Consider the following 19205-nt stretch of genomic DNA (forward strand, 5'->3'; position numbering starts at 1 on the left):
CGTTAAATTTGCTGAGTTGACTGAGTTTTTTTAGTCTTTTATCAAGACTACCAAGGTAACCAACGATGTTATAAATATATCTTTTTCAATAGGTTGTTTTATTCTGTTGGAATACATACTTAGATTAAAAAAGTTTTTCAATTTGCATCATTATGAGTTTCTCTTTTATCCAGTTATCGAGAAGAATTATTTCATTCCATATATAAATGAAAAGTGGTAAGCTTATATTAATAAATTAGTACAAATTTATCATTATATGATTAATTAATTTTTCGATATTCTTATAACTTTGATTCTTGTTTAAAATGATTCACAAGGTACTACAAAACATTCTAAGATAAACAATTTATATGAGACTCTTTCTTTAAAAGAAATAGAACATATACGACAAAAAAAGAAAGAAAAACATCTACAACAAAGGAATTTTGCGAATGATACTACTCAACATGAAGAACAATTTTTCTCCCAACCAATCGTTGAGGACGAAACAAATGTGTTGGGAGATCATATAGAATCCGTACACAATAATGAAGAAGTCAGGCCATATTGTACAAAAAGACAACGCACTTTTCGTGCCGAAGCTGGAACCAGTGATATATCCTCCGTTGAACAATTCGATTATAGTTCTAATATTGGTAGTTCTAGAGCACTCTATCAGGAAATAAACACAGTTGAAATTACATCAACAAAATCTCTATTTCGGGGTAAGAAAGATATATAAAATTAAATCGTATTTCTTTTCCTTCTTTTCCTTTCTTTTCCTTCTTTACCTCATTTTTATGATTCATTTTTCCTCCATAGGAAATCAACATCAACAATCAGCTGGTCATAGAAAAATATTACAAACAGTGCCATTTGAGGCAACTCTCTTACCATCAATACCATTCTGTAGATTTTGTGAAGCAAAAAGATTTCAACATGAAACAAAAGGTTTTTGTTGTGCCGATGGAACAATCTCTTTAACTACAAATGATGTTCCAGAACAACTTTACCATTTGTTTACTTCCAACACAGTTGAATCAACCAACTTTCTTACGTATGTTCGCACATACAATAACAAATTTGCTTTCACATCATTTGGAGTTAAATTTGATAGAGATTTGTGTAGAAGGAACAAAGGTATTTACACATTTCGAGCTCAAGGTCAAATTTATCATTACATTAATGACTTAATTCCTTTGGATGGACATCCTTCATATCTACAATTATATTTTTATGATACCGAACATGAATTGGACAATCGTGTTTATGACATTGGAAGATTGGATTCATCAACTGTTGCTCAACTTATGGATATTCTTCATGTTAATCCATACTCAACATTCTTTCGAACTCTTGGAGATCTGCCCAATTTGGAAAATCACAAAATTCATATCAGATCAGATGTGGGTTTGGATCAGCGTGTTTTTAACACTCCGTCAGCTTCTCAAGTAGCAGTTATTTGGATTGAAGATGATGATTCAGAACATTTGAGAGGACGAAATATTGTGGTATTCAATCATGCAGGTGGAAGTCATATAGTCCAATACTATTTTGGCTGTTATGATCCACTGCAGTATCCATTGTTATTTCCTTTTGGTGATACTGGTTGGCACCAAGGAATATTAAGAATAAAGAAAGGTGATAGACTACCACAACAAGTAACAAGAGCATCAGTCGACCCTCAACAATCAGTATCAGCAGAACAACTGCTTATAAAGGAACAAGAAGGTTAAAATAATTATTCTTCTTTTAACTTTTAATTGTTCTAATATAACAATGTTATATTTCTAATTTATTAAATTTATTATCTTACAGTGCTGAAAAAAAATAGAAAACAACAGGTTGTCTCATGTCGCGAGTACTACTGCTACAAACTTCAAATTAGGAAAAATACAAAATCTATTTTACTATTCTCGGGCCGTTTACTGCAGCAGTTTGTTGTTGATATGTACGTAAAAATTGAGACGTCAAGATTGGATTATTTTCGTAATAAGCAACAAGAGATTCGATCTGAAGTATATCAAGGAATAGTTGACAGTCTATCAATTGGACAAAGCAATGCTTCTAAAGTTGGTAAACGCATCATTATGCCTTCCTCTTTTATTGGAGGTCCAAGAGATATGCGTAAAAGATATATGGAAGCAATGACTTTAGTCCAACGCTTTGGAAAACCGGACATCTTTTTAACCATGACATGCAACCCAAGTTGGAAAGAAATCTTAGATGAATTAGGTCCACAAGAAGAAGCACAAAATCGTCCTGATTTGATTGCACGTATCTTTAGAGCAAAATTAGAAGAACTAAAGGATGAATTATTCAAACGGGAGATATTTGGGAAAGTTTCAGCATATGTATACGTCATCGAACATCAAAAAAGAGGACTACCACATGCACATTTCTTGATCATACTACAAAGAGATTGGAAAATCTATGCTCCAGAATCTTTTGATGAAATCGTATTAGCAGAAATACCTGACAGAGAAAGAAATCTACATTTGCACAAGACAGTAAAAAGACATATGATGCATGGCCCCTGTGGAGTACTGAATCCGAACAATGTGTGTATGAAAGCAAATGGCAGTTGTAAAAACCACTTTCCAAAAGGTTTTGTACCTAACACAACCGTTGGAATCGATTGTTTCCCACAGTACAAACGTTGTGATAATGGAATGACTGTGAAAGTCAGAGGTAAAGATTTAGATAATCGTTGGGTTGTTCCACATAATCCATATCTCCTCGCAAAATTTGATTGTCACTTGAATGTAGAAATTTGCTCAACAATCAAAGCAGTCAAATACCTTTATAAGTACATTTATAAAAGTCATGATCGTGTTGCTTTCAACTTGATTCCTGGACAAAACATCCAAGATATAGATGAAATCCAACAATTTCAATCAGCCAGATGGATTGCTCCACCAGAAGCTATGTGGAGAATATACGGTTTTATTCTTAATGAAATGCATCCATCAGTTTACAGTTTACATCTACATCTTGAAGATCAACATTTGGTAGCTTTTCATGCACATGACAACCTTAACAATGTTCTGAGATCTGATTTTACGGCAAAATCAATGTTGACTGAATTCTTTTCAACAAATCAAACTAATGAAAATGCACGAAAACTACTGTACAAAGAATTTCTTGAAGCTTTTGTTTGGAACCAGCAACACAAAATATGGACTCCAAGAAAGAAGAAAACTGTTATAGGCCGCATTGTTACAGCAAGTCCATTCGAAGGTGAAATGTATTACTTACGGATATTGTTAAATCATATAAGAGGCCCTTTATCATTTGACCACATCAAAACAGTTGGCAACGTCACTGCACCAACCTTTCGTGAAGCAGCTACATTACATGGTTTGTTACAAAGAGATACCAGTTTGCAAGATTGTATGCAAGAGGCTTCCTTATACCAAATACCACACAGTTTAAGACGGCTATTTGCAACAATTTTAGTATACTGTAATCCAACAAATCCTAGAGAACTTTGGGAATATTTTGAACAAGATATGTCAAGTGATTTCCAAACAAGTGTTGCAACATCAGCAGATATTAGGACAAAAGTCTTACGAAGCATCTCTTCTACACTTGAATCGATGGGAAAAGACATAAACATGTTTCATTTAATAGAACATGATGTCTCTTTTGATCAGAACGAAACTGAAGCTAGAGAAATAAATGATGAATTTGCAGTTTCGATACCAGAAGAAGATCTTATGGCTTCGATGAGTCTTAATTCTGAACAACAACACGCATATGAATCAATTTTGCAGAAAGTCCTTCTAAATGAATCTGCTGCATTTTTCATTGATGGTCCGGGCGGAACAGGGAAAACATTCTTATATAAAGCACTTCTCGCTACAGTAAGATCAAGAAACTTAATTGCTCTTGCAACTGCATCGTCTGGTGTTGCTGCATCTATTTTACCTGGAGGTCGAACAGCCCATTCACGCTTCAAAATTCCATTAGATCTTGACAAAAATAGTACTTGTTGTGTAAGCAAACAAGGTGCTCTTGCCAAATTGTTACGTCTTGCAAAGCTAATCATATGGGATGAAGCACCTATGTCTAGAAAAGAATGTATGCAAGCATTGGATAAAATGTTACGAGACATAACTGATTCAAGATTACCATTTGGTGGAAAAATTATCGTATTCGGTGGAGATTTTCGTCAAGTCTTACCTGTGATTCGGAAAGGCACAAGACAAGAAGAAGTTAATGCCAGTTTAGCATCGTCATATTTGTGGTCTACTTTAACTAAGATTAGGTTGAGTGAGAATATGCGAGCAAGATTCGATCCAAACTTCTCAAATTATTTACTTCAGGTCGGAAATGGAACAACACCAATCACAATTGAGAATAAGATCAAAATTCCCAATGAAATGCTCATTCCTTACAGAAATGATGTGGAGTCTTTAGATGATCTGATCGATGCAGTCTTCCAAGATATTGGCAGCTATTCAGAAAATTTATCCGAAATGACAAATCGAGCTATCTTGACACCAAAGAACAACTCTGTCGATGAGATAAATACAATACTTATTCAAAGATTTCCTGGTACAGTTACACAATACTATAGCTTCGATGAAACGATTGATACATCAGAACAAGGAATCATGGAGGATTTTTTAAATACATTGACACCAAATGGACTTCCACCTCATGAGCTGTTATTAAAAAAAAATTGTCCCATCATGTTACTCAGAAATGTCAATCCTTCAGAAGGTTTATGCAATGGAACACGTCTTATTTGTCGCAACTTTGAACGAAATATCATTGATGCTGAAATTGCAGTTGGTCACCACACCGGAAAAAGAGTTTTCATACCAAGAATTCCTTTCTTGCCAAATGCAGATGACAATAGTGGTTTTCCATTCAAAAGAACACAATTTCCTATCAGATTAAGTTTTGCAATGACAATAAATAAAGCACAAGGACAGACATTAGATTTTGTTGATGTATACTTGCCTCAACCTGTATTTTGTCATGGCCAACTCTATGTAGCACTATCAAGAGCCAAGACTTCTGCTTCAGTAAAAGTTCTTATAAGACCAGTATCAACTCAAGATTGTGAAGAAGCTGAAACAAATAATATTGTTTATAAAGAATTACTAACACTAGCATATCCATCATAAACTTCTGTAAGTAATCAAATTTCAATATATACCTCTCAATTAAATACAATTTGTTTTTCCATTATGTAATTTTCAGAACTTCCTGTTTTTCTATTATTGAAATTGTCTTATTTAAATTCAATTGTTTAAACTAATATTTTTTTTCTCTTCATTTATAAGTAGGCTTCAACATGCGGACTATCTATACATCAATCAAAGACATTACTCAAAGTACAAGAAATTGGAGCATCAAGATGATTGTGTCAGACAAATCTCCCAAACGTACTACACAACATTCACCGACAAAATATCAAAATCTGACATTGATAGACCCTGAGGTAACACATTGATATCATTATCATTCTTGCAAAAATATACTTAATATTTATATTATATTCCTTCACATGATATATCCAAAATAAGAGTAATTCTACATACAACCGTGAAGCGCGTAACCGCCGCGTAATCGCTTTGAAAAAGAGTGGGGTCCACTATTAAAAAATTAATTTTTTTCATATGGATCCCATATTTTATTCATTTTTTTCAAAGCGATTACGCGGCGGTTACGCAATTCACGGTTGTAAGTATATTTTCTCCCAAAATAAATATGTTTTCCCCTTACAACATAGATTCATTCTAACTATATTCTCAGATTAAATCTTATATATATTTAATAAATACTATTTTACAATCAATAGAATAGAAATAACTATTCATTTATACAATATTATACAGGGCAACCGACTACAAGCAACAATTTTCGACAAAGATATAGACCTACGTAATGACATGTTGCACATCTTCCGGTCTTACTACATCAGTAATGCTTATGTTAAGCCTTTAGATCCCAGGCATAGAATTGAAGCGCATGAATACCAGTGGATCTTAAATTCAAGAACAATCATCGAAAACATTCAAGATAACGAAGTGGAATTACAACCACCAGAATATGATATTATCTCATTCACCAATCTGCATGAGTACAAAGACACTGGAACTGAAATAGGTAAATATCACATCGATATATTTAACGTACATCTTGATACTCTTATTCAGTTTTCACAATTTTTTTTTTTAACATAATTGGACAGCTATTCTGGCGATCGCAATATACATGAAACCTCCTAGAGAAATTACCTCAAAACATGGGCCAACAAAAATTCAAGAAATATATGTTATCGACCAGAGGTAAAAAAGATTTCTCAACTATATATGTGATATTAATAAATTCTTTAATTAACTTATTTTCAATACTATTTCATCATGCTACACTTTTAAATATTTTCTCCTAAAATTTACAGCCTAATGCCCATATGGTTGACTATGTGGAGTCGATTTGTGGATGGTGAATGCCGAACAATCTCTGATATTATTGAAGTTAAGCCAACTCTACTCGCAACACGTATAAAAGTTGGTTCATACAATGGTATATCACACAACTTATAATATCAACATTTATTAAAAATAGAATGTTATTATCTACTAACAAATATCTTTTCTTTATAATATAGGTCTCTCTCTTTCGTCTCAACCAACAAGTGTATTTACCTTAAATCCTGTCATCCCTGCTGCAACTCCATTATGTCAATGGTAATTCTTTCTTACTTTATTATATACATATACAATTTGTACCTACTATATCTTTTCCTCCATTATTTCTCTCATTCATTTTAAATTATTCTAAAAATATTTAGGACAATGCTAAACCATGCACTGCTTGAAGAAATCGTCGAAAAAAATCTACATCACACAACGGCATCAGCATCAGCATCGACATCAAATGTTGACATGAAAGACATAATTAAGCTTGATGATCTTGCTGGTTTTCTTAAATCATTACAGCCGATGACGGTACATTTCTAACCTTATCTTAAGACTACATATTATTTACAACCACTAAAAATATATATCTGTTGCAAAATTAATGCAGAAAGCAAAATTTTGGATTAAAGCAACTATTTGTGTGATTGATCTCCATCAAATATTCTTCTACATGTCCTGCATTGGATGTAAAAAGGGGACTGGATATGAACAAAATGAAAAATTTCAATGTTATCATTGCAAATACATGAGTAATGCACAACCACGGTATACATCTTATATTCATATTTTACGTCGTAAATGTTCCTTTAATCAATTTTATATTATATTTAAATTATTGCTTAATCATTCAGACTAAAAAATATAGTTTGTTTATATAGCTGTCGAGCTTACATCGACGTTGACGATGGTAATGGACGACTAGGAGCTGTCATGTCCGGTAAAATCGCAGAAGAAGCTCTAGGTTGCACAGCAATCGAACTAATGGAACATACAGGAGAGGTAACCAACTTATTCAAATTCCAATTTATATTTTAAAAACATTTAATTTTAGATATTCAAATAGGAAGTTATTAAAAATATATTTTACATTAAATTTATTCACCATACAGGAACATTTACCGTATATCCAAAATATTGCAAAATTATGTTCAACAAAAAAATGGATCATACAATTGGGTGCAGATTTAGATCAACTCCAAAAACAACGTCACAAAAACTTCAACGTTCTCTCCATAAATGCTGCGAATGAGGAGAACAATGCTGTGAATGAGGAGAACACACCACTTTGAATCCATTATGTAATATTCAGTTGTTTCAGACTTTACTTTTAGTACCAAAAGAAACAATTATGTAATATTTAGTCGTTTCAGACTTTACTTTATGTAATATTTAGTTGTTTCAGACTTTACTTTTAGTACCAAAAAAACAATTATGTAATATTCACTTTCCTGACTTGCTTAAACATATAGTCTATCTAAATCTATTATCAGAGACTTTAAACAATTATAATTTGCTTAAACAATTAATTATGTTATCTTCATAGACCTTATCATTAATTTCTCTTCTTCTACACTAGATGTTTATATTTTAGAATAATCTAACACAGGGCAAACGTGCATCGCACGTAGATCCACTGCTAGTAAATAAGAGAAATGTCTAACTTGCAAAAGGATTTCATAAATTAATATATTATATTAGATTATAAAAGTATTTTTTATAATGGTGAGAGAGAAGGTGAGAAAGTTTTACTAATAAGGAAAAGCTTCTATACGGATAAGTTTAAATCTCAATTTCACACCCAACGAATAGATGAAAGACATGTATGAACTCCAAGAAAACTCAATTTGAACCCGCGTACACCGAATGCATGCTCTCCCTACCTCCGAATGTCTCTCCCTCTCCATTATTGCACTTCATGATTTGTTCAGAAAGGAAAAAAAAAAACCAGAAAGGTAAACTCGTCTTCAGCTGAATGTCTCTCCCCATTACTGTACTTCTGAATGTCTCTCCCACCACCTGCACTCGTCTTCAGCAGACGGAAGGTAAACTCTGAGAGTTTTTGTTTTTGTTTCTTGTTTATTACTTCTCCTCTCTATGAATTCTGGTTTCTAACATTTTGGGAAAAAAATATATATTTTTACAACAATTTGGAAATAAATAGTCATAAATTTACCTATATTGGGCGTTGATAATCCCAACGAATGTGAAAACAAGTTGAAACCAACATTCACAAAATCAAATAAAAGGAATAAAAGTAAAAGTGAAAAATCGAAATTTACAGTGTTGAAATCGACATTCACAATACCAGATAAAAGGAATAAAAGTAAAAGTGCTTGTCCAAAATTTACAGTGTTGAAATCGACATTCACTCACCACTCGAGTGCGTTGCAGCATGAGTGGAACTCAGTAAAAGTTGAAACACAAACCGAATGAGAGGAAGTGGTGCAAAGATGGTTTTTTTTTTTTTTTTCCTTTTTTCCTTTTTGAACAAATCATAAAGTGCAGTAATGGGGAAGGAGAGACATTCGGAGGGAGGGAGAGCATGCATTCGGTGTACACAGGTTCAAATTGATTTTTTGTGGAGTGCCTATGTGTCGACCATCTATTGGCTGGTATAAAATTAGGTTTTAAACCCATCCAGCTACTAGCTTTTCCCTTACTAATAACGAATAAACAATACACCCACCACTCACACCTGCACCCGCAAACATGCACTCACACACGCACACCTATGCACTTCAAACACACGCAGACACACAGGCCCGCACACACACATACACGAGTGCACCCACACACCCACTCGCACACTCACGTGCGTTAGGGGTTCTATCTGCACCTCTTATATGGGGGCCACCTTGGTCTTGGGAGAGTTTGGGTCCCCCGAGCACGGCCCCACCCCAGTGGGTTGGCACAATGTGTATTTTGGGGGCGGATTGGACCAATGTTTTTAATTTCGTACCGTACTGGCCGGTACGGTCGAAATTTTTCGTTTCGGCCGTCTGGCCGGTACAGGTACTATATATGTTCCGTACCGGCCGTACCAGACTGTACCGGCCGATATTTCGGCCTGTGTTTTTTTTTTTTTTCATTTTTTCAAACTACAAATTTATTTTTTGACCTCCAATTTAGACTAGACTATTTATAATTTATATGTATGTATGTATTTATATATAATTTATTCATATATAAACTATTATTTTAGAATATAATTGTTATATATATTTATATATATAATTTATTCATATATCGACCATCCCGAAACGGTACACGAAACGGTACCGGTACCGAAATATTTCGTTCCAGTGTCTTGACCGGTACGACATCCAGTACGGTATTCAAAACATTGGGTTGGACCCCATGACCCTCCTTCCAACCCATTCAAACTTCGACAAGAACAACGTAGCCTCTACCATAGCCCAAACCACCAGCCAAAACCAACTCAAAAACAAAAAAAGAATCCAAAATCATCTAAAACCAAATTCTGGCAGAGGGTGAGAGACATATCTTGGGCTTGGAGGTGGGGGTCGATAGCGAGAGGAAAAGTGAGAGCGTTGACAGACGGCGGGGGGTTGACACATCGAGGCCACAAGAGAGAGAGAGAGAGAGAGAGAGAGAGAGAGAGAGAGAGAGAGAGAGAGAGAGAGGTTCAGGTTTTAAACAAACCCAAATAAGAAACTCCAAAACGAAGTTGTTTCATTTTAAAAAAACAAAACATAAGATAAATCAATGTTGTTTTGGGGAGGTATTCGTTTTGGGCCACCCAAAACGACGTCGTTTTATTAAAGAAATTTATTTTTCTAAATATATATATGTATATATAGGCTGGGCCAGGTGGGCTAAGGCCCAACTTGAGCTTGCTTCGCTAGTAGCTGAGTGCGGGCATTTGCTTGCACGCCCCCTGTTTGCAAACTTACACACACACACACACAGGAACTCACAGACACACTCACATGCACACACACATGCACGCACACACGCACACGCACACACACATACACATGTGCGTAGTCTCTTACACACAGACACACACACACCCATGGGCACACGCACACACATTAAGGGTTCTACCTACACCCCCAGCGTGGGGACAGCTTGGTCCCGATAGAGTTTGGCCCTCTAAGGCCCTGTCGGTATGTCAGGGGGCTAATTAGTCCCCACGATCATCTTCCTCACTCGCCTAACCTTCAACACCAATAGTTCAGCCTTTACCACAACCCAAACCATCACCAAAACCACTACCCAAAATATTGCCAAAACCACCACTTAAATCCCAGCCAATAAATAAAATAAGTATCCAAAATCATAATCATCCAAAATCAAACTATGGTAGAGGGAGAGAGAGGCATAACTGGACTAGAGAGATAGCGATGGACGGTGGGGTTGAGACACTAAGGCCTAGAGAGGAAGAGAGACTAAAACATCAATAAGAGAGAGGATGCAGCAAGCGAATGGGAATGAGTTCAGGTTTTAAATAAAATCAAATAAGAAATAACCTCATTTTGGGGAGACTAGGATTAGAAGTCTCTCCAAAACGACATTGTTTCATTTTAGAAAAACAAAAGCTAAGATAAAAATAATTTCGTTTTAGGGAGGAACTTGTTTTGAGCCCACAAAAAGATGTCGTCTTATTAATTTTTTAAAATATATATGTATATCTAGGCTAGGTCGGGAGGATTGGGTAAACCCCGGGCGTGGGTAAACCCCACACGCACATGCACTCACACACACACCCACATGCGCAATCACACACACTCAACCACACCCGCATGCGTACTCACAGCTACACCCACTCGCACGCGCGTGTACACCCACACACAAATACGCACCCACATGCGTACTTACACACACATGTGCACTCATGCATGCACATTCACACACAAGCACACACTCAAAACACCAACACCCACTCGCTCGCGCTCGCGCTCGCACTCGCACACACATACACACTCACACATGCTTACCCCCACACACACTCACTTCCACACACACGCACCCACTCGCACATGCCCGCGCGAGCATCGCACGCAATCTCACACACACACACTCACACCCACACGCGCATGCACTTACACAAACGTACATGCAAGCACTCACACACACCTACATGCATACTTACCCACGCAACCGTGCACACCCATACCCACATGTGCACACACACACACACACCTATACCCATTCGCGCACACACACACACATAGTCACTCACACACGTGTAGTCACTCTCTCACACACACAAATGCGCGTGCAAGAGCACGCACGCACACACATACCCACTCATGCACACGCACACACATGCATACTCTCACACAAACACAGTCACACACACACACACACACTCTCTCTCTCTCTCACACACACACGCACGCGCGCACACACCAACACTCACAAACCCACACACACCCATGCATGCACTCACAAATGCTAGGCGGAGTTTGGCCCCCATGGCCCTGTCTATATGCTGGGCGGTTGATTGACCCCCACGGTTGTCCTCCAAAGCCACTCAAGCTTTGACACCAATTGCTCAACATTTACCACAACCCAAACCAACACCAAACTCATACTTGGGATTTGGAAGCCGAGGCTGACGATGAGAGTAAGAGAAAAAGACAGCGATGGATGGTGGGGGTATGAGACACACATACCTACACACACACACACACACACACACACACACACACACACTCACGCTCACTCACACACCCAAGCGCACACGTACAAATACCCACACTCACTTGCACACGCACACATATACACGCACACATGCACGCACACATGCGCACTCACACATGCACTCACACACACACACCCACTCGCACCCACACATACATTGCGAGCACTCAAATACACACCTACACACGCACACACAAGCGCACATACACACACACCACATTCGCACTCACACACACACCGACATGTGTACTCATACACATACGCGGCCATTCCCCACGTTCACTCACACACACATGTCCTCACACAGACACATGCACACCCACACCCACTCTCAAAGACACTTACACACACACACACACACGCCCATGTGCGCACTTACACTCTTCCACACACTCATGCCCATGTGCGCACACACACATATACCCACACCCATTCGCACGTGCGCGCACACACATCCACTCACACGTACACACTTGTACTCTCACACGCATGCTGATACATGCACTCGCCCCCATATAGGCACACGAGCACTCACAAACACTCACCCTTGCACGCATGAAAAACACACACACACACCCACTCAAACATACAAACACGTGTTGCGCGCACTCACACACGCACACCCTTACCCACTCGCGCGCGCGCACACACTCACCCACACATGCGCACTCACTCACTCACACACACACGCACACATACCCACACATGCACTCACACTCTTTTCCCGCCCCTCGCACTCACATGGCAGGGGTGGGGATTTTTTCCAGGCAATCCGCCCCAGTCCATGCGAGGGCGGGGTACGGTGCAGGGGTGGACCTCCATCCATCTGCCCCTAGCTCCCTACTGGGCCTTTGGCCCAGTTCAATTATTTGGGCCCAAAATGGCTCAAAAACACATTCAAACCTATTTTTGAGTCATTTTTAGGTCCAAAATTTAACTACAAAAATAAATATATTTAAAAATTGAAAACAAAAAAAAAAAAAAATTATATGGATAGAAACTATTAACTATATATTAAGTTTCAACTAATACTATTAAGTATTAACTAATAATCATCACTAAGATACTGAGTTATTACAAGTATACAAATTAATAGAACTAATAAACTATTACAGTATTACAAACTCATCTAAAAATAGTAAATATTACAAATTGTCTATTAACTATTGTAGCAACATTACAATTAATTGTAAATTAACAAAATCATAACATTTAAAATTTGATCAATTTGGAAGCGGTGAGTTTATTGAGTTGTGTTAACTGCTATGAGACTGTGAGAATCGAGATCATAAAACCTGCAATATTAATAAATTAGAAATAAAACAAATTAGATTTATAAAGTTATAAACATGAAACAAAAGTTTAAATACAAAATATTAAAAGTACTAACCAATATGAAATTGGGTCATTGGGATGAAAGTGAGCATCGATCATTGGGTCCTTAGGATTAGGGTTAGACATATGTATATTGAAAATATAAAAGCTAAAAGACATACAAGCAAGATAATTAGATACTAAAATATTATATAAAATTATAAATGCAAAAAATAATTAAGGAACAAATTGTGCAAACCATGGCAATGGTGGATTCAATACACACAAAGTCATACTGCGGCGGAGGTAGCAGTAGACGCCGTCTCATGTATCACTACAATAATTAAATTTGAAATTAATACCGATTAAATGAAAATAAACAAATTAAAATAAGAAAATGAAATTCAAGTCCCATGATTACAAGATCCAGGTTGATCACTACTCTCCTCCTCGACTTCGGCCTCCTTATAGTCAAGACATTCCGAAACATGAATTGGAGTCCCCATAATCCAATTCTGCATGCAAATTAAAGCCTCCACAGTGGTAGGAGCTAATTAACTCTGGAATGAATCCAATACGGGCCCTTCGGTGCTAAAGGCCGACTCTGAGGCTACGACGCTAATAGGGATGACCAAAATACTGCGGGTTATCTCTCCAAGGATGAGATACTTCACTGCATTCACTTCCACCAACCTAATATATCAAAGTCTCTACTGCATGATGCCAGAATTTTTCTTTTTAATTAACATATATTATAAATATATAAAATATATATTATATATACATGGGCAGCGGGGCGGGACAAGGTATTTGCAGGAAGGGGATCACCCTCATCCCGCCCTCGCCCCCGCTAGGGGTGCCAGATGCAAGCAGGGCCACCCCTGCCCTGCATCTGGCGGACGAGGGATCCACCCCACCCAAACAGGGTGGGGTGGAAGGGGAGTAGGGCCTACACATGCACACACACCCACACGTGGACTAACACACACACACTCTCCCATGAGCATACTCACATGCGTTACTGGTGCTACTTGCGCTCTATGGACAGGGTCACCCTGGTCTTGGGAGAGTTTGGCCGCATAGGCCAAGGGGCTGATAGGCCCCTATAGTTGTCCTCCCCATCTACCCAAATTTTGACACCAGCAATTCAGCCTCTACCACCGCCCAAACCACTGCAAAACCACCATCGATACCACCGCCCAAAATACTGCCAAAACCACCACTTAAATCCAACTGTAAAACAAAAGAACTATCCATTATCATAGTCATCCAAGTCCAAACTTTAACAAAGAATGAGAGACATAACTAGGGCTAAGAGGCCGGGGTTGACGGCGAGAGGAAGAGAGAGAGAGAATGATGGACGGCAGGGGTTTGAGACGTTGAGGCCGAGGGAGGAAGCGAGACTAACACAAGAAAGAGAGATGGAAAAGAGAGAGAGATGTGATAGGGGGAGGGGGAGGGGTTCAGGTTTTAAACAAAGAAAAATGCTACTTATCATCCCCACACCAAACACCAATATGTGATTTGTCATTTCCGTCTTTCTATTTAAATACACATATTGTCACATGTTGGTATGTGGTGTAAGGAATGACAAGTAGAATTTTTCTTAAACAAAACCTAACAAGAAACGACCTTGTTTTGAGGAGACTGGGGACTGTGAGTCTCTTTGAAATAATATCATTTCATTTTAAAAAAATAAATGTTAAGATAAAACGATGACATTTTGGAGAAGAACTAGTTTTGGCCACTGGGGACCGTTCATATGCCAAGAGGCTGATTGGCCACCATGGTCGTCCTCCCCACTAGCCCAATCTTCGATACCAATAGCTCAGTCTTTACCATAACCCAAACCACCGCAAAGACCACCACTAAAACCATTGCCCAAAATACCGACAAAACCACCGCTTAAATATAAACAAAAAAAAATCCAAAATCATAATTATTCAAAACCAAACACTGGAAAAGAGAGAGAGAGCGAGAGAGTGTGTGTGTGTGTGTGTGTGTGTGTGTGAGTGAGTGAGTGAGTGAGTGTAACAGCCTACTAGAAATTCAATGTTGGAGTTTTTTTACGTTTTGGGAACCTCGTGAAAACTCCATAAGCTTTCACGAATTAACCAATCGCGTAAGTTTTAGTCTGTCAGCATAGTTAGTATTTCCACTCACTATGGTGCCAAAAGTGTGATTTTATTTTTTAGGTTTTAGGAACCTCGTAAAAATTTCATCACATGGTATGCGATATTAGACTTAGTTGATTATTTAGGTTTTTATGGCGCAATAATCACATTTTCAATTTTCAGACGAAACGCTTGTTCGAAAATGCATTTTAATTATTTCGAGGTACTTTGGGATGAATTTCGATAAACGAATTTCACGATTAGTCTAGTATGTATATTTAGGATTTTGTAGTGTAAAGTTTATTGTACACTTTCTCAGAGTTGCAACTAGTGCAATGTTTTCAGAATCACAGTATGGAATATCCAAATTAGGTTGGAAAAGTTTTATTTGGATACTTGGCAAGATCTTAGTTACACTTGGTGAATAGTATTGGACACTTGTCTCCAAGAGGAACCATGAGATGGATTATGAAAAAAATCAAAGTGTGAGATCAAGCCACCTAAGCCAAACCCTAATTGATCCGATTTCTAGCATTGTGTTTAATCACTTGTAAATCACTTACACATGCTATCAATTTCTCAAATTCATGTTATGACATTATTTTCCAACTCTTTAAACTTTCAAATTTGATTGGGCCAAGAAAAATTAGATTTGGGTTTGATAGTATCTCAAACCCTAGTCAAACTCTCTCTAATCCCCAAATGAAGATCATTCGTTTAAGGCCCACAAATTTTGGTCACTTGGCAAAACTTCTTGAGTAAGTTTTCCCTCACCCATGGCAGATCAACCTCTGCCCAAAGCATGCACACACAATCACACACATATACACTGCACACACAATCACACACATATACACGCACACCACACACCCACCCACCCATGTGCATGCACACACAAACACACCTACTTGTGCACTCACACACAACCAATGCATACTCACACACCACATACACACACAAACATGCATGCAATACACACAGACACGTATGCGCGCGTGCACGCGCACGCGCACACACACCGTATGTAGTAGGGTTGATTAGCCCTCGTAGTCGTCCTTCCCACCCACCCAAGCTTCGACCCCAATAGCTCAGCCTCTACGCAGAGTACCCCTACCCCTACCCCTACCTCTGTTCCTACTCCTGGCCCAACACCAACCCCTACGCCTACAGAACCTGGCCCTGCCCCCAAGCCCAGCAAGAAACCTACTTCCTTAGTTTGGTCTCATTTCACCAAACTAGAGAGTGGTGACCCCAATAACCCACAAGCCAAGTGTAACCACTGTGGTAAGATTTATAGATGCCACTATAGGAAACATGGTATCTCACAATTAAATGTGTACTTTGAATAGCAATACAAAAAAAGTCCAATATTATGATCATTACAAGAGAAGAGCCAATCTAGACTAGAGATTGGACTTAAAAAATGGCAGATGGGAGTAGTGGGGGTGCAACGTTGAAGAGGTATACTAAATATGATCCCGATGAGTGTAGGAGACACCTAGCTCGTATAGTCATCATGAACGAGCTACCTTTTCAAGTTGTAGATGGGAAAGGGTTCCAAGCGTATTCTCACTACTTGAAACCAATGTTTAATCTTCCTTCTCGCCACACAGTGTCAAATGATGTAAAAAAATATTATCGGTCTGGAAAATAGAAGTTAATGAGTCAATTGGCGGGTCAATTTGTTTGCCTCACCACCGATACTTGGACATTAGTCCAAAATTTTAATTATATGTCTTTGACTGTGCATTTTGTTAATTTTGATTAGACATTGCACGAGAAAATTATGAAATTTTATCAAATCACCGATCATAAAGGTGAGACGATTAGGAGGGCCTTAGAGGCCGCAATAAAAGAGTAGGGGTTGACACGAGTTGTTACAATCACAGTTAATAATGCATCATCTAACAATGTTGCATTGGGACATCTTAAGACCTATCTTAGAGAGACAAATAAGATAATCATGGGTGGTGAGTGTTTCCATGTGAGATGTGTTGCATATATTCTGAATCTTATTGTCATTGATAGTTTGAGAGATTTTCATGACTCGATTGCTCAAGTTAGGAATGTTGTGAGATGGGTGAGATCTTCTCATTCGAGATTTGAGATATTCAAGATTGCTGCGAGGTTTGAGAGCCTAACATCCAAGAAGGGTCTTTGTAATAATATGTCTACACGATGGAACTCAACATTTATGATGTTGGAGGCAGCCCAAGAATATAAGTTGGCATTAGCATTATTGGTTGATGAAGACATCCAATATGTAAAATATTTTGATGATCACGGGGGATTGGGGCAGCCTATGGATTATGATTGAGAAGTTGTATATATTTTCGTAGATTTTTTTAGTCTTTTCTATGAGGTCACCACGACGCTATCTGGAACTTTTTACCCTACATCCCATCATTTTTGTCAGCAAATATATAAAGTAAAAGAAAAATTAGATGACATGGTCACGGGTGGTCACATTAGGTTACGGGAGATAGCATTGATTATGAGGACGAAGTACAACAAGTATTGGGGAGATTTCACTAGGGCTGATATTTTGTTATATGTAGCTGTTGTTGTTGACCCTTGATTTAAGGTAGATGGCATGGTATATGGATTGGGAATTGAGTACATGAAAGCATGGGTGGAGCATATTGCAACAAGGGTTAGGGAAACCCTTGGTAGATTATTTGATGAGTTTACCGTCTTGTAGGATGAGAAGTTGGAGCAGAACCCCTTAGTCCGGAGTTCTACAGAGGCTCAATCAGAGATAGACAGATACTTGGGTCCAAATAACTAAATTGATGTAGCCAATCACAATAATAAAGTGTGCAAGAAGTATGCAAAAATGACTGCACATGAAATTTTTATTTTAAAAAAAATTGATAAATTTGTGATTAACTTTTTTTAATCGGAAACTCATTTTTTTTTTCAAATAAAATGCACTGGGCTTGCACATCTTCCTAAAATTAAAAATATTATTTCTTTTTTATAATTTATCTCAATTAATTTCGTCTGTTATTTAAATAAGAGAAATGCCTAACTTACAAAAAGATCTAATAAATTGATATATTGTAATGCATTATATTAGATTATAAAGGTTTTTTATAATAAAATAAATTTGATTTACCATGTCAATAAATGTTAGTTTATGAATTGAGAACAGTTATTATACTATCCCAATTATATCGCTTACTATGCCTCGTTAATATAACATCATTACTTGGTACTACATGGTTTATTAAATTATTTAAAATCAAATAGTATCCAAAAATATAAAAAGAGTAAAACTAAACTCTAAGTTCCCTCTACTTTTTTAAGTTTATTTATTTTCTTTTTATAACTGAAACGGTATAATAGCATTTATCTTATGAATTCCCTTTAATAAATATACTGCAATTTATGATTTGAAATCATTTAAATAAAAATGATAAATAAAAATTTCGACATTTATTTACTTGAAAAAATATGGAGGCCAGGCCTTAAGCCCACATAAACACAATTTACTCGTTTTAGGGCAACGAATATGGGCCTAATTTTAACTCCCCCATGAACGGGTTTGGGCAATGGGCATGAGATAATAGTCGTGGTTTTCTTTTTGCCTCCCCCAATTGATTAAAGATTCTCAACCGCATCAAGCATTAAAAGATATGAAATATGTTTTCTTAAAATATATTTTATTTCGAGACAAAAGAAGTTG

At 37.4% G+C, this 19205-nt stretch overlaps 1 protein-coding gene across 1 annotated transcript; it reads left to right on the forward strand.

The window, feature by feature from the left end:
- The first annotated feature begins 1289 nt into the window (after window positions 1-1289).
- LOC118348947 lies at window positions 1290-18305 on the forward strand. Its single transcript, XM_035691546.1, has 7 exons — window positions 1290-1490; window positions 1914-4799; window positions 5832-6102; window positions 6608-6686; window positions 7298-7418; window positions 18102-18170; window positions 18219-18305. The coding sequence occupies exons 1-7, from the start codon at window positions 1290-1292 to the stop codon at window positions 18303-18305; spliced, it is 3714 nt and encodes a 1237-aa protein (XP_035547439.1).
- The last annotated feature ends 900 nt before the right edge of the window (window positions 18306-19205 follow it).

This window comes from Juglans regia, chromosome 7, assembly GCF_001411555.2.
Source record: "Juglans regia cultivar Chandler chromosome 7, Walnut 2.0, whole genome shotgun sequence".
NCBI lineage: Eukaryota > Viridiplantae > Streptophyta > Magnoliopsida > Fagales > Juglandaceae > Juglans > Juglans regia.